This window comes from Pterocles gutturalis, unplaced genomic scaffold (assembly GCF_000699245.1).
Source record: "Pterocles gutturalis isolate BGI_N339 unplaced genomic scaffold, ASM69924v1 scaffold4541, whole genome shotgun sequence".
NCBI lineage: Eukaryota > Metazoa > Chordata > Aves > Pterocliformes > Pteroclidae > Pterocles > Pterocles gutturalis.
The window spans coordinates 7,275-33,567 of NW_010100073.1; the positions used below are offsets into that span (position 1 = coordinate 7,275).

At 37.5% G+C, this 26,293-nt stretch overlaps 1 protein-coding gene across 1 annotated transcript; it reads right to left on the reverse strand.

Annotated features, from left to right (window-relative positions):
* Positions 1–2,409: 2,409 nt before the first annotated feature.
* Positions 2,410–22,708, reverse strand: NPAT (nuclear protein, ataxia-telangiectasia locus; the record flags this gene model as incomplete). The annotated part of the gene is made up of 17 exons (XM_010078150.1): positions 2,410–2,686; positions 3,590–4,724; positions 6,597–6,654; positions 7,796–7,904; positions 8,004–8,119; positions 9,829–11,520; positions 12,309–12,440; positions 12,948–13,044; positions 15,164–15,251; positions 15,331–15,424; positions 15,970–16,058; positions 17,160–17,244; positions 17,730–17,960; positions 18,794–18,834; positions 19,324–19,396; positions 20,904–20,964; positions 22,590–22,708. Coding segments are annotated over 17 exons (4,286 nt in total), but the record flags the coding sequence as incomplete, so codon positions are not given.
* Positions 22,709–26,293: the final 3,585 nt, after the last annotated feature.

Consider the following 26,293-nt stretch of genomic DNA (forward strand, 5'->3'; position numbering starts at 1 on the left):
GTGGCTCCCCTGTCACTGATGTATGGTTTTTCAAAGGCCACTGAAAATGTATTCTCTTGGTAACTAGGGCCCCTATGGGAAACTGCTAGTTTCTTACAATTTAGTTGCTTCATTTTCATTTTTAAGTTACTATCTACTAAGTGATTTTTGTGGAAAAAAATAACTTTACTCAAAGGTTGGTTTTCTACTGGTGGGTACCTTGAAGCCAGGTCAAATGTAAAACAGGAGCCCTGCTGTAACACTTGCCTACCCCGGCTTGGGGTGTAGTATCAAAGTAAAGCAGTAGCGAGGGTGGTGTAACTAATATGTTACGATACTAATAGTACTAATATGGCCTCCAAATGCTGCTGCTCCCTTTTTGTTCGTTTAAACTTCTGTGATGTACAGTTTTTGTCAATAGGCTTTTAAATAGAGGCAGATCCAGGACTGAAAGAGCGCAACTGCTGTTAACTGCTTCTTCAGGCGGAGCTGCCCCAGGCCTGGCTGTGCTCTTGAATTCCCTGTGCAGTCTTCAGGAATAGGGGGTTAAGCATTCCTAGGGAAAGTAGGGGGGGACAGGAAAATACTTTCCTGGAATGAGTCCTCTTCAAGACTTCAGTGAGAAGTTTATGCAGTTTCTTCTACAGGCTTTTTACCAGAGGGCAGAAATGGGCTATTTCACCAGCCTCTTCTAAACCTAGAGCCTACTCACCTCATTCTTTTCACAAGGGATAAACATCAAACACTTAAGTTTCTGAGCTGGGATTTAGGACAACTGCTTTCTTATTTTGACATTAGTTTCACCAGGAAGTCGTCTTTACCTCCTGGTTGTCCTTACATTTCCCTCCATAAAGTAGGCGAAATAAATACTTTGACTGGGATGTTGTGGGATCTGTTTCTTCTGGCAAGGAATATACTTGTAGTGATGGAACAAGGGGGTTTAAGTGCTGCATACTAATAAAACTAACCCTCATTCATGCTCTGACCTCTATTCTTCTGAAAATGATTTGCCATATGACAGCAGCTTAGAACTGAAGACTTTTTTTTTTTTTCCTTTGAAAGTATAAGTGTACTTGAAAGAGAAAGACTACGGTGGATAGTGGCTGTCCCATGAAAGAGCTACGCTAGGTCTCAAATAAACAGCAAATCTATTTAAAATAACACATCTTAACTCTCAGAATAATAGTAACTAATAATAGTAATTAAGCATTTTATGCTTAAGACAATTTTTTTTTGCTTAAAAAAATTGTCCCTCTGACAATTGTTGCTATTAGAACTTGGTGTTTAATACTGAATGCTTTGTCTTAAAATGACTGATCAACCTGACTTTTTTATACAGTATTGACACAGCTGCTTAGTGGACTTACAAAATATTAAGCAAGACACACAACTTTTTTTATTAAAACAAAAATATTTATTCAAGCTGTAAATGCTATGCAGTATTTAGTTATTGGATGGGTTTAATATAAACATCTACTGCATAATATTGGTTCCTTAGGAATCCTTGTATACTATCTGAAACATTGCCCTGTTGCTGTACAGATCTCTTACAAGAAAACTTGCATTTTTTTAAGACCTCAACAATTTGAGAACAAAGGAGGAAATACCAGTAGAGAAAATGCTGCAGTAGTGGAGCAAGGCTTAGTGTGGTAATTTTCACCCCTGCTAATTGTTAGTAAAACAAAGGCTGAGCTTCTCCTGTGCCTGTTTTGAAGAGAGTTTGCGTAACAGCTATGACAAATTCTACATTGAACAGAAAGATCAGATGCAAATTTTTTCTATGTCTGGCTAAAAGTGTAAGTGATCCTAGCAAATGCTTTCTCAACACTACAAATGACAGTTAAAAGATTATTTACTTTTGCACTAAAACACATGGAAATTTTTGTCTTGCTCAAGTATTCACACAGGTATGAATACAGGTGTTAGCTAGACAACAAAGTACGTTGTTTGAAAACAGCTTTTGCATTCAAACGAACATCCTATGTAGGAAAACTGTAAAGAGATGAGGCCCATCCAAATTAAAGTTAAGATCTGAATGACTGGTTGGGAAAAGTGTCATTAGATGAGAAATACTGTTGGAGGTTTAGTTACTGGTATTTTTGTTAACTCATTCAAAGCCGCTCAACACGGGTTCAACGGTTATGAGAGAACAGAGTGTTAGTACAAGCCAGTCACAGCTGAAGATCAGGTTCCTTTAGGATTCAACAAGACAATGGGAAGTGGCCAAGTTAGCTGCCTGTGTCCGAGAACAGCGAACTACAAACAGCTCCTTCAAATTCACAACCTTTTCACAAACTGGCTATGTGGTTCAGGTGGGTAAGTAGAGAATGCAGCAGAACACAGACAACGTGGTGTAACAGGAAACATACAACTTTTCTTACATTACATTTATACAAATTTACAATTTTGCAAGTTAAATGGCTCTAAAATTACCCAAGTGCTTTTTCAAAAATAAACATATAGCAACTCAAGGATATCTACACTTAGCAACCTGCTTTAGAAACAGCATGATTTTGCTATAAAGTGAAACTTCAGTGCACTGAAAGTGCAACTCACCCTTTAGAGTTAGCTTCTCTTCCCATGCAAAACCTCAGCATAACAATACCTAGCTTTACATAGTCACAGTTCAACTTTTGTTTTTTCATTCGTCATAATGCAAAGACAACAAGAACTTGTCCACATCCAAAGAATGTGGTAGCTTCTTTTTCTGTAGGAGAAGAAAAGAACAGTTGTGTTAAATATGAAGAACCTGAGGATACTGAAGAGTCTGTAAGCATTCCGTTGTACCTCATCCTTGCATCTACCTTGCAGACATAACTGCACAAAGCTCACCCAGAAATCAGACACTGAAATGTCACATGTACCCCCCCAGGGTACAAGTGGTGTGGCTGTGGGCAGGAGCAGCTGAGCTCAGCTCCAGCAGTAGCCCACCTGGATGTCAGGCAGGCGCAGCCTCACAGCTCCTGTCACATACACAGCACCAATAACTGAGCATTCTTCAGTTAGAATAGTTCAGAGGTATGCTATGATTTTTTATTTTTAGTTATAAAAAAAACCTACGTATGCTGAATGACAAAGTTATACTGCGTCTCCTTTTTGATTATTTACATACATCTCCTTTTCATGTCTCACACCTTTGCTATTTGCCATTCAATCAAATGCCCAAGTCAAACACATGGTGCTGCAGACTAGAGACTGGGAATACACAAAATGTGGATTCCTAATCCTGGTGGTAAACGAGGATGCAAGAATAGCTTGAATTTTAGTGAGGCCTAGTTTGAGTTTGGCCTAATTCTTCTATTCAATCTAGAAACCTAGATTGAAGTTAAAATTTAGAAACTCATTCATGTTCCAAGAGAAATCACTTGATTTTCATAGGTACTCTCTGGGAGTCAGTAGGAGTTACTTGGGTGTATCTGAAGACTATACTCATCTTAAGAAAACTGTTTCTTCAGAGTAGGCTCAAGAAGCAAAGTTAGTAAAACTGACAAACATAAATACGATGTCAGGAATTTGGATTAGCACCTCTGAACCATCCCATTATAAATACATATATAGATGTCTAATATATATTTAGAATTTTAAATGAAAAGTAAATGCCTGTACTTGCCTTTATTTTCTTCTTTTTTGATGGTGTTGGAGAGCTTTGAAGGTCTTTTCTATTTGCAGAACGAGAATTTCTCTCACCCTCATTCAAGTCTTCTAGTTTCCTTTTCTTTACTGTGCTCCGTAAAGATCTAAACTGTTGAGTATTGTCCTTCAGGGGAGCTGCAGTGCTAGTCCTTGCAATAGCCGCCCGTGACAGTATCATCAGCGTGTGAGCAGCCATACTGACGCTATTTTCACTACCTGTTTCACTAGCCGGGCTGCAGGCAGGCAAGTCTGGCGTAGCAGGGGGTACCATTATCCGAGGGGTTGTGCTGTCCTCGTTGAAGCGCCGACAGGTCGGTGTCCGGACACTATCCGTAGTATCATCTGCGTGCCTGTCTCCAACTCCAGATGGCGTGCGGGGTACTGGCAATTCTCCATTTTCAACTGTTTTACTAGTCGGGCTATGCCACTGAATGTCTTGCAACATTTCCACACATTGTTTAGTGAATGGACTTGACAGGCAAAGGCCTTGGTTGGAAACTTTAGCTGGTTCTCGCTTTGGCTCCTTAGAAGACAAAGAAACGGACACGGAAGATTTGCTAGTCCCATTTGACAGTGACCCTTGCTTTTTGTTCAGCTCTTGCACTGAAGCAACTGTCTTCTCATTCCATAGGCTAGCACTTTGCTGGCCATTTGAGAGCTTGGCAGTATCCTGATTCTTCTGTTTTTCATCAGTATCTCTTCGCAATTCGTTTTCTTTATTTGCTGTAGTCTTGTGGAAGGGATCTAGTGGGACCCCTGCAGTTGCCACTTTCCGCTCAGGCTGCGGCTCCTTTGCAGATGTGCTTCTGTTGTTACCAACTTCTGGCTTACACAGAATTCTAGGCAGCGTTTTATCTTTCTCTCTCTTTGCTGACTGTGCTTTAGCAGAGGATGATGCAGAGTCAACAGCAAACAAAGTACTTTCACTCTTAGTAGTCTGAATTTGGGTGTTCCCTCTGGGAGCAGGTAGGACATTATCAAAGCAAAGCACTCTCCTGTGACTTTCACTTTGTCTTGAATTTGAGCTTGTGCTCTCTACCGGCACAACAGGTAAGTTCTCTTCCGCTTTCCTTCCTAGTTCTGCAGTGATAAGCTTGTCTGAGTTTCCAGTCCTGAAAATCAGATTAAAATACTTCAGCAACATACTTGTTCTTACTGCACAAGTTAATTTCAGCTGTCTGAAGTCCCCATCTGCCCCTCAAAACACCTGTATAAAGTTCTCTCCATTCTCTAAAAAGTATTTTATCAACACAAGACCAAGACTAAGGGATAACAACTGCAGAAAGCTCAAAGAAGGCCAAAAAGGATGACAAAAAGGTATGAAACAGAGCCTGTACAAAGAACAGTTAAGTAGACTGGGGCTCTTCAGCCTGGAAAGAGACATGACTGAGCTCTGGGAAAAAGTCAACAAAAAGGAAACTAATTGCTGTAGAAGAACTAGGGGCATCAAGAACTAGTACCAGGTTCGAGACAAAACAAGGAGGTTTGGACACTGCATGTAATTAAGCTTGGGAATTTTTTACTCTAAGATATTTGTAGATGCTGGTAGTTTACTTGAGTTCAAAAAGAAACTGAGCATGTTGACAGCATAGTCCCTCCTGGAACACTTGTTCTGGCTCTGTCAGTCCTTGGAGCTGAAACTGCGAACTGGCTGCCAGAATATTCTGGGCAATATCATCATGCACGTGCCTTGTACTTTCCTCTCTGAATTTGCTGTCTGTGATGGGATAGAGAGGAAGACAAAGAGCTCTCCGTGGGCATCTGGATGAGAACATACAAACTCCCTAGGGCTTGGTCTCTGCCTGACAACCAGCCACATTAGTGTGAAACAGCCATCATGGCACTGTAGCGATGTCAGAAGAAAAATGCTTCTGCTCTGTCACCTCACACCACTGTTATGTCTGTGTCCTCTTCCTGGCTTATGCTGCATTTCCAAGAGAGGCTTCTGCGTACTAATCCATTCTAGGAAGAACCTCCCCATGCAGATAAGCCTTTATGGTTTACAAGAGGAAAAGTCAAATTAACATTGGGACGGTAACTTTGGTACCTTTGGGATGGTAAAGAAGGTATGGATGGTGACAGTTTGTTCAAGACGAGATACGAGGGCAGAGAGTAGAAATGAGAAATTACATCTCTTTACAGACAACATTTTGCTCTCTTTGCTATGCAAAACATATGTCTGGAGATTGATTAGCAGAAAACTAAATTATCAAACTGATATCCCAAATCTTGCTTCTGTGGCTTTTTAAAAATCACTGATTTTTGCATGCTTGTATACCGTATACTTTGGTATATGTTGGTTATTTTTTTTAAGGTGACTTTATTGTTCCTGTTTTCCTTCACTTTTCCAGCATTTCAACTGAGTTCTGAATAGGTAGCTTATATTTTTTAAGTGTGTTTTATTTTCACAATAAAAGAATGTTTCACCACTAGTATTTAAATGGAACTTACCTCTTTTTACTCTTGCTCATTCCACCATCCTTTTGTTTCCTAAGACTACTAACAACAGAGAGAGTTACTACTGAAGCGTTGCTTCCTTCTCACTTACCCAACAGAAAACTAGTACCTATCCTGATTAGCAATTAAATTATATTAATCAATATATATTAAAAAATGGGTTTAGTCACCAAAATCTTCCAGTAAATGTAACAGGTAATTTCTGCTAGCTTGAAGGCCACTCAAACAATTTTTATTTGATGATTGAGAAGGGCAAAAATAAACACAAAGCCATACCAAATTAGCAGAGGAACAGAAGCAAGAGAATTCTAGCACAGGCTTGTCACTATTATGTCGCTGCACCAGTACGAACATACATCTGCTTTAATACTCCCAGCAGGCAGACAGGAGGAAAAAAAAAAAGGGGGGGGGGGGGAGGGTACTGCTTATGCCGTTGTTAAAAAAGCTGTTCTCCTCCCAGTCAATACAGTACAAAGAAATTCATGGCAGGAAAAAGAAAGAAAGTTTGAATACCTAGCACTACTGACCTTTGTGTTCGAGGATTTGTATGATTCAAAGGCTCAGCTACACTTGGTACCAGTTTTCCTGGAACAGATGAAGCATTAATAAAAGACAGTATTACAAGTAAATCATCTCACAGATAGTACAATGACATCTGTAGACAAGGCACTTAGGCTGGACTCAGTAGTGTTAAGTTAGCGGTTGCACTTGATCATCTGAAGGGTCCTTCCCAACCTAAATGATGCTATGCTTCTCTGACATTTCACCTGACAGAGAATCAGTCAAGAAAAACCCAGCAGCAAGACTGTGCAACTTTTTCATCATTTTCAAATTTACAGATTAATAGATTAGCAAAGGTCAGCAACTATATATAAACAAAAAGGTTACTTGCTGTCTACGCTTAGAAAATACATGGACCAATTAAGCTGGACTTACAAATGCACAGCAGGGTTTCCAAGTAGATGGGAAATAATCACAGGGAACTCTCAGTTATCCATCAGCAAACCAGAACGCAGACTAACTACACCATCCTAGCTTTTTTCTTGATTTGCAACTTCATTCTATTTTCATTTTTATGAGTAAGCCTACTCTTTAAAAAAAAAGGTAGATAGGCTAATGCACAAGTTGTCCTTATAACTGTTTATTTTGTATTTTCAACTATTTTTCACTTTCTCCCAACCCTGAAAAATTAATGTAACTCCAATCTTACTTCAATTTACTATTTAAAGAAGCAAGGTCTCAATTAAATAAATATATAGAAACAGGAAAGAGAAAATAGATAGAGTGCATTTTTGTATACATATGCAACACTTGTATTAAGTATTTTCCTTAATAAATGTTTAGAATTGCTGACTCTAATAACTTCTGCATCTCCGTGTGGCTTCATTTTGATGGCAGCAGAAAACTGTACTTAGAACCAATGAGATAAAAAATAGCCAGCAATATAAGGAAAAGTACATTTTTTTAAACTGCATTAGAGCCTTGAGACATTAGATTTCAAAATAAGCTTAATCCCAAATCTGGCATTATTTAATATCCTGGGATCCTTATTGGTTAATTGAGCAAATATAGGTACTAATTACAGGTTACAGGCCTCTCTCAAAGCCATCCCAGCAGCTACCTGGCAGAGGAGCACTGCTATTTGTAAAACTTTATTACTCAGAACTGACATGTCTGTAGAACCCCCACTTTTCTTCTGCCCTTCTCAAGAATGCAAGATAGGTACCTGTATTAGTCTTGTTTCTTGCTCCAGGAATCTTCTGTGATTTGGGAGGGATAGGAAGCTTTGGGACACTTCTGTTGCACACTGGATTAGCCACAGGCATATGTAGAACCTTGAAAGAACCATAATACTCCATCATCACTTACCAAAAGACTTCTTATCACTTCAGCTTTAATTTTGAAAAGACAAAGATTTACTTCTGATGCGCTACCTGGCAGGCAGGTCCTGAGAACATATTTCCATTTTGTCCTACTACTGAGAGAGGAATCATTCCCACCATTCCTTGCAAAACAGGTTGCACTGGAGATGTAATTATAATGGCAGAACCTAAAAAATATCAAAGTGTTAAAATTGTACAGAAACAAAAAGACTTCAGTGAAAAGCTTGAAAAGAGGATTTCTTAAAAATTATGTGATCAAGAAAGATTATGTGGCAAGAAAAGCTCTGGCTTTTTACAAAAACTTTAAGGTCCTTACTAGATCATATATATATATGTCACTACTAAAAAACTGGTTAAGTAGCCGTTATTTTTAGTTTAAATTGGATTCTTGAGTTAAACTCAGTTTTCTTTTTTAAGAAATGGTTCAAAATTAAGCTTGAATGAAGTATAACGTACCTATGTTAAGGCTTGAACTGTAAATTAGTTTATAAAAAAACCAGAAAAATTAATATTAAATAGCTCAATTTGCTGCTTAGCAAAAATAAACTATTATTTGCATCCTACTCCCTACAATTAACATGCCCAAAAGTTAGTAGTGGAATTTCTTCTTCTTCTTCCAGTTCACCCATAACACCTTCCCCTTATAAGCACAGAAGAAGCTGGGAGAGGCTAGTTTTGTCTTATGTACATATCTGAGGTATATTCCTGGCTGGTAGAAGGTATCAAATGTAGTACACAAAGACTTTAGTTAAATAGTGGGTTTGAGATCAGCTATTAAAAAAAAAAAAAAAAAAAAAAGCACAATGCGACTAATTTGGGCTATTTAAGCCAAAGTCTCCTGTTTAACTATTTAAATAATTGTTAAAATAGTTGTTTTAAATTAGTTATGCAAACAGATTGTAAGAGTGTCCGGTTGCTAGACAGATGGGAATTATAAAATAAGGCAACTACTATGGCATGTTAATTGAAAAGTGAAAGAAAACTTAATTCCACACAGTTTTTCAGTTAGATGAGCACCACCCAGGAAAAATATTACATGCAGAATGGGGAAACTTCTATTTCTCTCCCTGTGAAAAAAGCCTGAAGACAACAGTTGCATAAAGAAATCGTAATGATAGAAAAGGCCAGCACCCCAAGATCCTGCACGTACTGTTGCACTGACCTCTGACCACAATGAAATGACTACACATAGAAATTCAAGGATAACTGCGACAAGTTTTTAATTTTGCAAATAAATTTAAATGCATTGATTACAACCAGTTTATAGTTAAACATTTTAAAAAGCACTTAAAATTTTTATCACTGTACAAATAAAAGTACCTGCACCAGGATAGATTTTTATATTATGGAAAGAAATAATATTACACTTACATATTTATCTAGATGTACTTTAGTGTAGACTAGGTCTTTGGAAAATGAAACAAAACAAAACAAGGAAGTCATTTTGGAAGGAGTATCTACACCTAGCCAGTTATCTAAAATAAATATGGGTACCCATAACACATAGCATTCTACTTATAACAGGAATCTTACGAAAACAAACAAAACAAGCAAACTGCTTTATTTAGCGGAAATAATGGAATATTTTCTAGGGTAAGCCAAAATAATGGCTCCTAAATTTAACACTGATAAAATGATATAATTTAAGCTTCTGAATAACGAGGCTATTTTTTTCAAAGAAGCCTGGTCAATGACTTTTCATTATTTTAATTTGTAGCAGCAACTAATATACTTGATAAATACAAAACTCCTGGCTGGTTTCAAGAGGCAGATAGAGCAGCGTTTAAAAATTCAGTTTACTTTTAATGTACCTACAAAGGAAGAATAAAAATGCTAGATAAACAACACATTTTCAGTCATTTTCTAATAATATTACCTTGTGGGAAATTTGGAGAGACATTCTGGTTTGCTGCAAAGGTACTGCTGGATCTAGGAGTCCGTAACTGCTGTACGGCTGGAGCTTGGGCAGCAAGTGGCATAGAATTGCTGGGCAGTACAACTACATTTGATGGTGTTACAGCTGTGCCCAAGGTAGTTGTATCAGTCACACAGGTGGCTATATAAAGGTTGTTTGAATTCGCAAAAGCTGTGCTTGTTGCTGGCATCAACTGTATAAATCCTCCTTCCTTGGAAAGATTAGTTGTACCTGCAACTGAAAACCCAGTGCAGTCTTCATTCTGAGTGCTAACTGAGGTGACCACGGGATCCTTAGACCTAAGCACAAGAAGATTCTGCTCTGCCAAAGCTGAATCCACATTTTTTTCTGCATCTTCTGAAGTCAGACATTTGGACAGGCCTGTGGTTTTAGCTGGGGATTTGGCTGGAGAAGACAGTATTATAGTTGGCAAATTTTCTCCTGTGATGCTGGAAACAGCATTATTTAACTCCGTGTCTGACGAAATAAATGGATCATCGCTGATGATGATCTTGAGGGACATTATATTAGAAGGATCAACATCCATTGGTTGACTACTAGAAGACACACCGCTTATACTTTTGGCCTCGGTACCAGACTCCTCTGTTGATGATGCAGTTTCTGGGAGACGAGAGTGGCATATTTCAGATGTAGTAAGATTATTTTCAGTAGATACTACAGAAATTTCTGTACATGCATCATCACCAGAAGAGAAATATATACTATCAGCATCTACTTTTGTAGAAGATGAAGGTTCTTGCACTTCCCCTTGTGTTCCCTCTGGGTCTGACTGCCCTGAAGGGAGGTTAAAATCTTTCTTACAAGGCTTATCAAGTGTATGCTGATCATTCGAACAAGGTTTGTTAGAAGTATCAACAACTTCAAGTTGCAACTCTGTTTTGTCAAGATCTGAAATATTCACTGCAGATCTTGCAGCACAGTCTGAGTGCATACTCTGGTCCTGATGGTCAGAGCAGTGGCTAGAGCTCTCCTGTAAAATACCAGGCAAAGGAGTTGTATTGTTTGTTACAGCCTGTTCTCTTCCTGCATCTGCTGATGGGCTAGAAATTGATGAACTGTTTTTCCTCAGCAGTATGCTGTGGCCAGGGCTCCCATTAGAAGGGCTTTCAGTAAGTGTTTTTTCAGATAGTGATGTATCTGGTGATAAGTGACATTTACTTCCAGAGTGTGCTTTGTTTTCACTGGTTGTCGTACCTTCTGCCAATGATATCAATGAGATCTGTGGACTACCAGAATGAACATATTCAAAACTAGGACTACTTTGAGCACTATGACTTAGTGAGCCTTTTTCAATCTCCATAGCTCTTTCACTGTCAGATACTAACACAGACAAGTCCTTTTTATCATAAGAATCTCCACAGGGCTCATTACATTCGCTATCGGAACTCTGTCTCTTGTTAGGTTCGGCCAAACCAGGCACAGAGTCAAAAGCGATTTCAAGCTCTCCAATATGTTCAGGGGTAACGGTTTTAAGTACTTCAGTCTGCTTCCTTGGTCTACAACTTCCAGGCAACTGTTCACTGGTTGTATTTTTCTTAGCCATATCATCATCACTAATGCTGGTCTTCAAGGCACATGATGGTTCTCCTAACTGAAAACCTTTACAGGATAGTGATTCTCTAGAATTATCACCTGTAAAACAGAAAATAAATCAGTTTCATAATTATGAGAACAGATGATCCTTTTACAGCATTTTAGAAGCAATTTATCAGTTCAGTGGAAAACTGTTTCACATGAAACTAAGTGGGAATAATGCTACTCATCCTTATTTTCAAGCTGAGTGGAAAGTATATGAAACATATGGTTAGATTATATACATTAGGCAATCTGGCAAATCAGTTTGTCCATAAATAATAAGCACACACATAATAAGCAAATGGCTCAAGTCACTAAATCAGATTTCCAGAAGCACAAAAAACATCTCAGGATAAAGACCTCTCAGCTCTATTTCTCATATACTTTTACTAAATATCTACTACTATACTTAAGAATGGGGTAGACAGACTAAACACATCTTTTGTCCAGAGTAAGACTCTTTTTGTGTATTAATTAACCAATACATTACAGAATAGAGAGAAAAGACTAATATAGTTAGATGTAAAATATTATCTTCATGTGTTCCACAATGAATATTACAAAGTATCTCTGTTTTGAACAAGAAACCAGATTTGCAGATATTCTGGTTTCATTTAGGAGCTTATCAAGTACAACTTGTAAGTACACTGACGGACTACTATTAAACTTGATATACCGAAGCTTTCTAACAGACCAGGTGTATCCCTATGCTCATGCAACGTAAATGTCAAACTGGATATTACCATTGAAAACAGAAAGATTTTGAAATGTACAAATTGTCTGAAAATATTCTCATGATAAAAAGTGAACAGACTAGAAAAGATCTTGAAGAAAATAAAACCTACATCTACTAGTTTCTTCTGTTCCTAAAGAACTTTCAAGTGTTTCCAGGTTAACCTCCTCCACAAGGATTGCATTTTCTACTCCACTCTGACCAGAAATACCAGCAGGTAAGTTCTTGTTTACTTTGCTCTTTCCTATTTTCAAAATAAGGCATGAAAATACATCATTTTACAAACAAATGTGATTATTACATTTTAAATGAAGCATGGAGATTTCAAATTCAAGAAATGCCATCCTAAACTCAAAGAACTATTTGTCCATATTCATTACAAATCCAGAAATAGCATAGAAATGCCCTTACATTTTATGTGAGAATACCCCTCACCAGACAGATAGAGAAGTTTTACAACAAAATAGAAAACCAAATATGAACTATTATCCTTTAGACCAGAAGACGTTAGAATAAACAATCACTGAGCCACCAGAAAACCAGAATTTTCAGCGACAAGAAAATGCTGTACTTTATAGTCGTATATAAACATATCTACAAATCTAATTCTGAATTGAGGGACACAGATGTCATACAATACATTTCTCTTGCAAAAGAGGCCTACTTGCATCACCTTTGCTTCTTCAAGCAATGCTTAGGAAAACTCATGATGCTTTACAGTAATGTTACAATTGAGAACAATATACCCTACCATAATCAAACAAGTCAAAGAGAGCCTGAAAAGCTGGATCTGATTCTGTCTGTTCTAGAATGTCCTGTATAGCCTCTTCTGACATATGAATTTCACCCTGAGAAAAGACAAGACATACAGAACTGTTAAGCAAGTTACTTCTGTAACTTAAAGCCAGCAACAAGCTTGTTGTTTAAGAATTGTTTTCAGATTGTTTTTAGTTCTATTACTTCAGCTCAGCACAGAAACATAAAGACAAATGCTGGAAACATTTCTTCCACAAATTTAATGTCTGTAAAAAAATATTAGTGATTGCAGTTCAAGAAATAAAGCCCCCCAAAACCCAAACATCTTCGTCAGACATTACACCCTGCACAGGCACATTGCAGTATTCTCCATAAAATGGTCAGCAATTAAGAAAAACTATATCTCAGGCTATGTTGGAAGCTCATGCAGATGGTGTGAATGCTGTGAGCCTGCACTACCCAACCACTGGTACAAAAATTCCAAATTAACCATGATGCGTTGGTTGGGCGTACATCTAGAGGACAACACTAAGCAAAGGGATGTTTTATTTCATTTACAATTACATATCCTATAATATTAACTTTCAACGACTCTTCTGCAGAAGGTAGTTGGGAGGCACGGCTATACAGGGCACTGCTTTTAAGTTCCTGTTTCAAGCTGACATCTTTGGTAGCAGCCCAGGAAGAAAATTAGTGGGGCACTCAAAGTTTCTCCTGATCTCCAGGAGATCCTCTAAGCACTCTACAACCTTTGATATGGCAGTTATAAGAGTGGATGAAAAAGATACAGAAAATAATACATGCTGCTTCTTTGAACACGTGGATACACTTCTGCACCTGAACGGTGACAAGCGGACCTGCTAATCTCCTCCTCTGCCTTCAAGAGTGTTAGGAATCCAAAACTTTCTGTGGATAAGGAAGAAGGGAGACCAACACTTCTGATGTTAAGTACTATGCAAAATATCAGCAGAAAGTCAAACTATTCTAGATTGAACTTAATCCTCAACTACCTTTTACTGATTTTTTTGACACATATGGTGCTTGGGTTACATACATTACAACTAGGATTAGGTTATTTTATAAATTACTTTTTCAAGATTTCTCACTTTATGTGCCAGTTGGGTTACTGGTTTTTATACCTGGCTATTGTTATCAGGACATCTCATCTGATACGCTTGATTATTTTGTCTCAGCTACTCTAACTAAACGAAGATGCTGCTTTCATTTTGTTCTGCTCAGAAAAATGGAATATAGCTTTTCAGCTCTGTATATTGACAAAAATTGACTTACAATCACCAAATGACAGAAGAATAGCTTTTAAAAAAACAGACACCACTACTTTGTAAACAGGCAACTGGCTCTACTCTCCTGCACTTTTCATGAGGGCCAAGAAGATTATAATTTCCTCTCATTAAGAGCCCTTTATAACAATGTGATTGCCAGCTCAAATATTGTAGAACAAAGGGAGAACACTAGAAGTTTAGTTTGTAGAAGCAGAACATACATTTCCTTCAAAAGCAAGAAAACATTAAATCTGAAGAAAAAGCATCCTTATTTAGGCTCCAAAGACAATGTCTCTTGCTATACTAGACAATCCATGTTTATCTTACAGCAAATCAGAAAATCAGATCACACTAAACATGTTTGAAGGCTGCAAGCTATTTAAAATTATTTTTTCTTTTATAAGACTTTTGATCAGATCCCTAGTCAGAAGCTGGTACCCAACTACTGGTACCAAAGATCCAGTAACCAGCAGGCAGCTGGTGACTATGGGACAGTGTACTTAGTCTGAGGGTAACATGAACAGCTAACCACTGGCAGAAGCGGTCCCACTCTCTTTTGACCATACTGCATGCTTCTACTGCTTTGTACAAGCATTGGGCATGAACTCAGATTGCTAACTGGCTCAAAATTAACTCCAGCAAAATACTAGTATTCTCTCATTTCAGTTACTTGAACCTGACCGCCACCATGAAAGGTGAGAGTTAATTCCTATGTAAGGGAAGTTGTGGAACTGCCCCTGGGCATATGCTAGCCATTAGTGAGGCTCAGCTGTACCATAAAACAAACAAACAAATAAAAAGAAAGAACAGAAAGAGGAGAGCAAGTTCAGATATCAGACAGTAGACAGAGGTTCAGCATAGTTCCCATAACTGATCATTCTCATGTGCCTGGTCCTCAGAAAATGTAAACAGGGCAACCCACACCTACCTGAAGTCCAAGGATTTCATCAATTGAAGTCTCCTGTTCCGCGGGACCACTGTCCATCTGTTTAGGGGCCTGAGCGACATTGCCATCACTGAAACACATTACTCATTAGTTCAGAACTCAAAAATAAATTAAACAAGAATATGAAGTTTAGAGGTTCCTTTTATTACCTGCCAAGGATTTTGTTAATGTTCTCAGCAAGCTTCTCCTGAAGAGATTTGTTGCTCAAGATTTTTTCTCTGGCATTTTCAATAACCAGTTGCTGCAAAGCACAGTTTTAAAGTGGTCAGGTTTGTATTTTTATCATCACCAGAAAAGAAGCATGAATTTCCAACTTATTGATTAAAATAATCAATCAATTCAACATAGAGAACACTCTTTATAACAGAGAGACAGCCAATCTGTGACTGCCTGACATTGCTATGAAAAACATCCCAAAACATTCCTGTACTTCTACTCTCCTAAAGTACAGCAAGGTTTATTGTGCTTTCTGGTTTCAGTTGTCTAAAAAGTTACTGTATTCTGACAGCTTACAGGTATATATTAGCAAAGCCAATAAATCAAGGAAAGAAAAAAAAAAACTTCATAGCCATGCCATCCTCACTAGTTTAGTACGCAGAAGAGCTAGTTCAAATACAAAACAATACATCTATCTTCTAAAGTTAATTTCTATAATACCCAAGATGACGAACATGTGAAAGACTAGTTCTCCTTAGTCTTTTTTATTTTCTTAAATGTAAATACTTTCCATAAACGTATACTCACTGGGAAGTTACCATCTATGAATTCTTCAAGGGGCTCACTTTCTTTTTCTATTATTACTTCCTCAGGGTCTTGAAAACTTCTAGTTGCTGAAAGAGGTCCAGATGTTGCAATATTTTTCCTCTTCTGAGATTCACTGAAAAAATAATGATGTATTTTGTGAGAACATAGCAAACAATAGACCTAACAGTCAGTAGATCAAGTGTTTCTCTTCCTTTTTAAAAAGCAAATAAAAGATTTTAATCAACAGAAAATTAACTACATACTGGAAATACAATAAAAGCCAATACCTGTTTCATTATATTGTATGCATATGTCTGACTTCACAGAAGTTTCAAACTAATATACAGACTGTGGGTGAACAGCACAATGGCAAACTGAATTCCACACCCACTATTTAGTATTTTTCCCCCTACGGTATATATTACTTTAACTGGTAGTATAGGTTCTGGTTAACTGCTACTCAATAAAAAGACTTGATCTCTCAAGAAGCAGCTGTTGCCAAAGAAGCAAACAAATGTGAAGTTGCATAAGAATTTAGATAATGAATAGGAAATGGGATGTTTTTATATGAGATCATGGTGTAGGCTCTTCTGAAACCATCAATCAGCAGTGCACTGAAATAAATTACCCACAAAACAACCATGCAGGGATAGAGAGGACCTGGAAAAGGTATTAATAAGTAAGGATCCGGAAAAATGATAAGCACAACAATTGACTGGGATCTAGTAAGGGACAAAGACAACATATGGAACAACAAGAGAACAATTAGTTCATTAAAAACAAAAGGACACTGGCATCAAAGAATAAAAAATGTAAACCTGGTATAAGAACAGGTTTTCACACTACTTTCAGTGCAAATATGAAAATTTTTGCTGACAAAATTTATTGAAGACAACAGTTTTTCTAGGTTAAAAACAGAAAAAATGCAAATTTTATTAATAATGAGAATTTTCATAATTGAAAGGGCTATTTTGGAAGGAATACTAAATTTCAGGCTCCAAGATTATTTGCCTATGTCTAATATTGAAATAATGTAAAGACCAGCTATACGCAATAAAAAAGCAAAAGTAGCTTCCTGCCAGTCTAATGTGAAACGTCACACACTGGCCACTCTCAGTGGATCTCAAATGTGAAACTGCCACTGCCTGAGAAAATTTACACTAGAGATTAGAAAACTGCATAATCTCTCAGCCATCTTAAGAATAAAACACAAAAAATAAACCACCTGGTTTACCTTTTTCGTCTTCCTGGAGAAAGCAAGTTTGAATGAAGCTTTCGTTCTTGTGATGCCGGAACCTGAATGTGTATGAAATCTCCTGCTTTATAAAGGAAAAAAAAGATTATGATGCCAGTACTTTTACTAGTGACACTCTTAAAGCAGTACAGAAATCTACACAACACTTATTATGTTCCAATCAACTCCTGTCAATTAGTAATTTGGTATTACCATGAAAACGAGAACCATCCCTTTTAAATGTATCTTAGGAAGAACATCCACTCAATGTGTATCACCCCTATCTGCTAAAATAAGTGTTTTGGGTGAACACAGGACAGAATAACAACAAGTTAACACACTTCTGATCTCAGAACGCACATTAGCAAGTAAGTATGCAAGAGCTATTTCTCTTTTGGACACTCCTTTTATTTTAATCACCTGAACCAGCTTGGAGAGCTAGCGGAACAAAGCATTAATTTTCCAAAACTTTTCTGGTTAAAGATGATTAACCCTGATTCTAGAAAACTTACATCTATATCCACAGATTTTTTTCACACAAAAAAAGGTTTAGGAAAGTGTGCAACTTACTGGTGATCTTGTTTTCTTGGGTTTGTGACTGGTGCACAAACAACATATTCGGTCTTGCCTGTGACATGCTTTGATTTATTGTTGGCCTGTGAATAACTTGAGGAGATACAATAGAAGAGGAATTCTGTGGCCCTGACTGAGGTGCTACTGACAACAATCCTGAGTTTGGAGGAGCTGATTGCTGAAGCATTCTCTGTCTTTTCATTTCTACAATGCCACTTCTTGTACGTGCTGGAGATAATAAAGACAAGATGAAAATATACGATAAAGGAATTTAAAAACATTGCTGATTTTCCAAGGCATAATTAAGGATGCTCCTCTGAAACTTTTTTGTGCTTCAACAACTAATTAATGAAACTCAAAAAGTAAGCAACACCTTTCTTTGTCTTCTGTGTTACAGGTTTGAGCCAAAATAATTCAAGTACAGCTAACTTACACAGATACTGTAACCATGCTTGTATCACTGCTTAAACAAGGAATAAATCACACCGAAATGACATTTCATTCAAACTTTTATTTTTTGAGACTTCATTTGGCAGTTTTTGTAATGAAAGAAACAATTCTAGATATAATAAGTAGAATATTTTGCTTAGATATATGTTTGTATGCATAAAAAATAATGGCTTCAAGATTGTAATATATTTTTATATTCCCCTTCTACAGAAATGAAACTGCATCATTATTAGACTGGTTATGTTTTCAGTTCCTCTATGAACCACAAATTAAGTCAACAGCTTCAGGATTGAAGCAGCAGTTTAAAAACTTTTAACTGCGTAAAATTCTAAAAAGTTTTCAACAGAGAAGAAAATGCTATACAGAGAATTTAAGATGAGCAAAAAGCTCTTCTTTTCTTACTTTCCTTTCTTGATCATTACAGCAATCCACAGACTGCACTGAAGACAACAGACATGCTGAAGAAAAACCCACTGCAGTAGAGATTTCACAACATTTTATGAGTAAGGATGTGTTCCTGATTGCTGCAGCATTCCTCCATTTTTTGCCAAAACAGATAATTTGAATATAAAGCTTATCGATCCCATGGAATTGGCTCTAAAGTTACTTACTCCTTTGATTAGCAGAAAATCCTGTGGAATTCTGCATGCTCCTAAAAAATAAAGCAGGTGACATAAATGAAAGGAACACAATGGAAAGAGTCAGCTACACGTTGCAACAGACTGACATTAACCATATGATGAATACTGATCCCAACCACACATTACTTCATAAAGCTTCAATCTACTGATTGTTGGTTTTATTCTTTTAAACAGTGGTCACAGATTCTTCAAATGAAGCATACCGTTGTATTTTTTGATCAAGTAACCACAATGGTATCAGATTCAAAATGAGTCATAGTATTTTGTTTTATTGCAGGAAGGCCACATACTCACACTGATGCCCTCCTTATCTGCTAGTCCTGCCTTAAAATCTTGAAATGTCTACTCAACTATCAACTCTCACATACCTAGCTCTTTCACCATCTCTCAGAGGCAATAGAGAGCAAAACCATTCTCATACAATGATAAGGAGAGTTGATCAACATAGAGACTCGCTCTTAGGGTGAAATTTTTCCTTCTTAATTTCAAAACTGTATTACCTGATCTGAGAAAGTGTATAGTCTAATTTTTTCCACAGAGATGACATCACTGCTGGAACTTCACTTGTTGTTTCTAAAATAAACCATAAAAAACCCATTTTGGATGTCTAAACAGATACATGGTAAGAAAAAGTAAAATCACAAGCAAAATAATTATTATGGGATGTTTCAGACATCATCTAACTTTAGGCATCTAGTTGCCTTCTTAATATTCTGTTGATTAGAGAGCCCTAACTCCTAATTCAAGTAGTTTGATTGATACAAACAAAAACTCATCATGGATACAGTTCTCAGTTTTAGAAGCCTAAATGAAATTGAGTCAGACACTCATCATGACAATTCGCATTGGAATCTGCATGTGGTGTTGGCTCCTGGGCAAACACATGCTAACCTAACCTAACTCACTTCTGGAAATGGTATTCATATTCCCAAATCACTTGTGGGCTTTTGAAAATTGTAATCCGGCGACAGGCCTTTAGAAGCAGTGGTTTATTTTAAGATGTCACCCAAACAGGGAAAAACACTTGGTATTTTTGAAGCACAGAGTATCAAAGTATAAATGGAAAGATGTAAGCATATCCATTTATAAAGTTTTTTAAGGTGCCAAGTACAAAGTATTTTGAAGAAATTATGCTTGTGTCTTAGCTACCATTCCTATTAAACCTAGTGTGAAAGGAAAAAAACATTCAAAAAAGTTCCAAACATGATATGTCTTAGATTGGAAGTCCAAGAACCAAGCCCCACTAAAATCTGATCATATAACACCTATCAAAAATTATAGGATTTAGCAACACTTAGAAGCTCAAGAATTGCTTTTAAAAAAGAAGAAATGCCCTAACTCTGCCTCTAATAGTCATACAAAATATCAAGTTATTCTAAATTTATTTTAATTAGTTTTAAAAACAAGACAAGAAACATTTTATACTGTAGGACTCCTCCTGGTTGTTCCATAGAATATCTCAAGTTGGAAGGGACCCATAAGGATCATCGAGTGCAACTCCCTTCACCTCACAGGACTACCTAAAACTAAACCATATGCCAAAGAGTGTTGCCTAGACTCTCCCTGAACTCTGACAGGCTTGGTGCTGCGACCAGCTCCCTGGGGAGCATGTTCCAGTGACTGATCACCCTTGCAGTGAAGAGCCTTTTCTTTATGTCCAATCTGAACTTCCCCTGACGCAGCTTCATTCTATTTCCTCACGTCTCATCACTGGTCACCAGAGAGAGGAGATCCTCCTCCTATTTCTAGTATAAACAATAACCACTAAAATTTTACAAGCATAAGCTCATACATTTTGCACACTTTATTCTATCTTTGTGCTTTATTATATTAGAAGTTCTGCTCAAATTTGAAGTGAAAATATATGCTGGCAAATCCAAACTAAGATAATCAATTAATTTTGCTCACAAGATGCTCATCTAACTGGCCATTGTCTGCATAATATGGAAACCTTCAACTTCTAGCATAGATGCAGGATTGCTTTAAGTCCATATATAGGTGGAGATACTACCTCTTCCTCAAGGAATTCACAACAGATAAATAAGAAAAATAAAACAAAAATCTCATTCTGAAGGCTTACCTTTTGTTTTCATGGCTACGTATTCATTAAGAATAGTTGTCAAGTTTTTTCCACACAGAGACTGGAAAAAAAATACTGATCTTAGAATCTTCACTATTAACTTATACTTCATCTGCTGTATCACATTGTATTTAAGCAGTTCTTTAAAAGACTACACCAAGCTGATCGTCGACACAAGGAACTGTATGCTGCTGGTGTATGCTGAGTTGTCTCAAATAGCGTAGAAAACAATCTATGGAACAAAATGCCATTACGAACACAAAATTGGAAGTGCTCGATCTCACTGCACAATACTGGTATAGCAGTTAGAGCTGCACAACCTCCACTCATCTTTGGTATTATGGAATAAAAACACAAAAATAAGACGATGAACAGCTGTAACAAAGTAATGAATATGTATCATCCTGGAACACAACATGCGCTAAGATGCAAACGTGAAGAAACTTCTGTCTCAAGTAAAAATCTTAACAGTCACACAAAATTAACTTTCACATCATATTTACTTGTTCTGTTATTTTAGGTGAAACAAAGAGAATTAAGACTCCAAAGTCACCACTATCATGTTACAACTTCTTGTCTTGCTTGTTAGTGGGAACTCTATAGGGTATGACAAATACAGCCCTTTACTGCAAGTATTTTGAGCTGCAGTGCAATTTTTTTCTTAGATGCTATCATATTATAACTTTCTAAGAAAAACAGAGAAAAGGAATAATGTATTATCTATCTGGATAATCTATCTATAATCTATACCTATCTGGATAATCTATTTACATTTGTTTTTTTCTGATTTTTGCTGGTCATAGCTTAGTGCTCAATTCCCTACCCTAAAAGTACAGCTAACTAAACATTTGTAAAGCAAATAAGTTTAACAGTCTGTTTCAAGTGGGTACATCAAGACCTCAGATCTCAGAAAAGATTTACACAAATTTTGAATACTGTGGACAAAATCCCAGACCATGTAATTAACCAATATACTAGAAGAACAAAACAGAAAACAGGAAGAAGATGCACATATAAACATTCAAAGGTTGATACACAGCAATATCTAAACCCTGTAATTTGGATACTATATTAAAAATCTAATTTTGTATATATTAAAAATGCAAAGTATCTCATTACCCTGTAGCTATATGCACATATTTACATACGTAGCTACACACTGTATTTACGCACACTCAAAGCTCCGCATTTCACCTGGGACAAAGCAGATGATACTGATCAAAGAGGAAGCTGAACTGAAACGCAGTTTTTGTCAACAAAATTTGGTAACCTTAAATGAGGTACCTTACCTAAACATTTAATATGTAGTTGAAATAGAACATTACCGGCTGCTTCATCTAGGATAGGAAAGCAATCGCCAATAAATTACAAGAGCAGCCCTGAAATCAATAAAATTCTTGCGACACCCTTCCATAAATCAACCACAAACCTATAAAGCAGACTAAACATAATACGCTGAAAACAATTCACATATTTTACGCTTATGTTCCTTAGCAATAAATTAAATACTAGAAACCAAGTAACTACTAATATCACAGGATACACAAACCCCAAAACCCAGAGACAATGATCTAACTAAACATTTTAAGTAACATTAGAGAAGTAATTGTTACACTGAGAAATCTCAATTTTCTTTTCCATGGATGCAAAAGAATTTAACTTTCTACTTTGCAAACACAAACTCACCAGCAAGCAGGCTGGAATAAACCCATCCTCTGTACAGTGCTCTGCATATTCTTTCAAATCTGAACTTTCCAAAATAAATTCACGGCAGGTAGCTAGAAGTTTTTCCTGTTGTAAATACCCTGCAACAAATCAGACAGAAAATTCTTCTATTTCATGCATTACTTCTGCTTAATAGGTATAAAAGCATTAACACAACCAGCAGTATTGAAAGAACCAGGTAAAGATTTGTATGTGAGACAAGGAAAGTGAAGCTATTTTGAAAAAGTTATTTTGTATCTTGCAAAATATTTATTTAATAGTTAAAACCAGAAAGAGCACAAAATATTACTGATATTACACTGTATTTACAAACTATTCAAGACCAGAAGTGAGGCAACATGAACAATTTTTGATTGATCTTTAGTACAGACAGTACTGTACAGACAAGAAAAGAAAAGTTCTTGGCTCAAGAGGCTGACAAACTCTCACATGAGCTGAAAAACCCAGCTTGATAATTAAATGGAATTCTACAATATTTTGTTAATAAAATGCACTGCTCTGTAACAATAACTCTCCACACCTCCTCCTGTTTCAAAACAGGTAAAACCTGAGCAGCTGTTACAGTGTATAAGATTTATTTTAAAAAATGGCATTGTACAAAAATTAATAATAGAAAGAGGCTTTTTCCTCCCACTAACCGTGATTTTTATTTTGAATATATGTACTAGCTGCAACTTGTGCACTGCACACACCCCAAGACTCAGCAGCTACCTTAACAGGAAGCATACTGAAAGTTTACTTTTCCAAAATTCCATTCCTCAGCAAATATGTTCTGCTTTAATCAAACTTTTTAAGCCTTGCTTTAATCTTCAAACACTCTAAACATTAAAAGGTAGAAATAGACCAATCTGAATGAAGGATTCTAGAACAAAGAACCACAAAAGAAAACATCTCTTCTTTCTTGCTTGTAGCAGAACTGAACTTGCAATGTTTTAAAGGAAGGATAAAATACGTGCCTAATTATACAATGCAGGATATATATACATTAGCATATCTATTTCAATGGACCCCCAAAAGGGGCCACCTCAGTTCAGGAATGCTTATTTCAAAATGTGGCCTTAGGTTTGCATGAAGACAAATATCTTCCAGCAGATCCAAGTATAGCTAGAAAAAACAGACACATAAGCCCTTTTTTCAGGTCTTCAATAAACAAGCAAACTTGAAAGGTAAACACAGTTTGAGTATAACCATGGTGAGTTCAATCACGATGTATGAGCTGGCCTATCCGACAGCAAACATTAGTGGTACCTGTGGAAAGGGCTGTCCTATTTAATTTTTCAAATACATTTTGACAAAAAACTCTCAAGCCACAAATTGCCAGGAGCCGAAAGTGTATTTTGGGGAAACACAATTTTATGTCAGTCTCTCACCTATCCACTAGACCATGCACTGTTGGCCAGGGTGGAAGATGGTGTATGAGGATAGGTGGAGCTTTGATCTGTGCTAGTACGGCTCCTCTTACAATCAAACTCATCTGGACACTTACATAAAATTTGCAATATTTCTTTCTTGAGCCTACTACTGCAAGGGATGACCAAATGCTTGCATATGGGCACATTTGGCACATACACCAATTTCCTGCAAAATAAGGCATTCCAAAGTTTAAAAAAAATGTCTGAATTAAGATCTGTCCAATTGAACTGAACTGCTCGTGCACACACTGTATAAGGACATAACAGTACACAATCCTTTAATGTTGGCAAAACCAAATCAAAGGCACAAAAGGTAGAGTATCTTCTGAACTAGGAATGATTCAGTATTTTGTTCTGTCTTAAGAAATGTAAAGACACATGTCCAACTCATAGTATACATTCACTCTTACATCAATTAGAAAAAGATAAACTTGCTTATGTATTTTTCTATGTGTGAGTTCATCTTATTTTAGTATTATGTCCTGGTTTACCCTAGGACAGAGTTAACTTTCCTCATAGTAGCCAGTGTGAGGCTGTGTTTTGGATTTGTACTGAGGAGAAGGCTGATAACATACTGATGTTTATAGTTGCTGCCAGGACATTCAAGGACTTTTCAGCTTCTCTGCTGTGCCAGTGTCTGCAGGGACAGGAGAAGCTGGGAGGGAGCACAGCCCCAATTGCTGGTTTAGGATTTGACCTTGAGTTTAGGATTGAGACCCAAATTGGCCAACAGCCTATTATATATCATGCACATCATGCCCAGGATATATATGAGGGTCTGTCCAAAGTTCTCTCTCTCTTGGTTGGCTATCTTGGACTCTCAGGCTCTTCTCTCTTTTCTGGGATTGTGGCTTCGGGACTCTCTGCTCCAGGATCATCAGCCGGGAACATGCTGGGCCTTGATCATCAGGTGGTGAGCAGCTGCACTGTGTATCATTCATTTGTATATTTATTACTATTATTATTTTCAATTTTGTTGTATTTTAGTTATCAAATAGCTCTTATCTCAACCCATGAGTCTCTTTTACCTTTACCCCTTTAACTCTCTCCCCCATTCCCTGGGAAGGGCGAGAGTGAGCGAGCAGCTGTGTGGTGTTTCCTGTTAGCTGGGTTTAAACCATGACAATTTGTTTCTGAAACCAATATTCATCAACCTTCACAGCACCAGAAACACTTAGCTGGGTGGGGGGGGAAGGGGGGAGATGGAAGAAGAGGTGCACTAGGAAGCCTGTTTATCTGCCCAAATTCTGAGATAGCTTGTGGAAGAGGAATCCCTACTAGAAGACAGAAATAGCTACAAGGAATATCCTGTTCTACAACCTCAGCTTGCTCAGACGTTTTCAGGGCATGATGCATGCACCATGCCACGACAGCCACAAGATAGGATGGGTCATCCTTAGTACACAACACTGCTAAGATTGTCTACTATGTCTCTGGTACACATGCAAAATAAACTTGTAATTTAAACAATTTGTTAGTAGAAAAGTACAGGGAAAAATCTCCCTTGCATGATTTTAAATCTTCTTTTACAATGCATGGAATTTCTAAAAATCCTCTTTTACTTCACAATTATAGAACATGGCATCTCTTACTAGCCCTGTTTCTCAAGACAGTAGGTAGAAACATTTCAGGTAGTATTTAAAAATAAATTGTACTGGAGGAACACTAAAGAAAAGATTCAGCCTTATTGGCCTCAGATTTTAAAAAGCTGTGGACAACTGCATCTCCCACTGCAAGCTGCCGGGAAATCTTGGCAACCTCTGCCAACAGGTGCTTACCTGTGGGACTTAAATGTGTGGGTCAGATTTTGGATTACCATCCATTTGTTCTTGTCTTTGGCACTATCCAAATAATCCAAAGCACAATTTAAAAAATTCTCTGTCTGCGGCTGATGTCCTGAAAACACTTCCTCTGCGCTTCCCACCGACGCTGAGCTAACCCAAACTCTCACCCCGACCTCACCGGTGACAGAAACAGGGAGGGAAAGAAAAACCGACTGAACTCCTACCTAGCCTCCTCTGGTATTTCGGATCACCCCCTCTCTTTCTCCTGTAACCAGGTACTTTATGAAGCCCGACTCACCAGGCAGCTCTCTGTAAGGGGGCACCAGACCACCACAACTTCTCCAGCTCGGGAAGAACCCGCCCCGGGCCCGGCCTCCCAACGCACACGGCACAGCCCGGCCCACGCGGCCTGGCGGGCTCCCCTGAGCCCCAAAGTCCCTCAAGCCCGAGCTGCGGCGGTTTCCCGCTA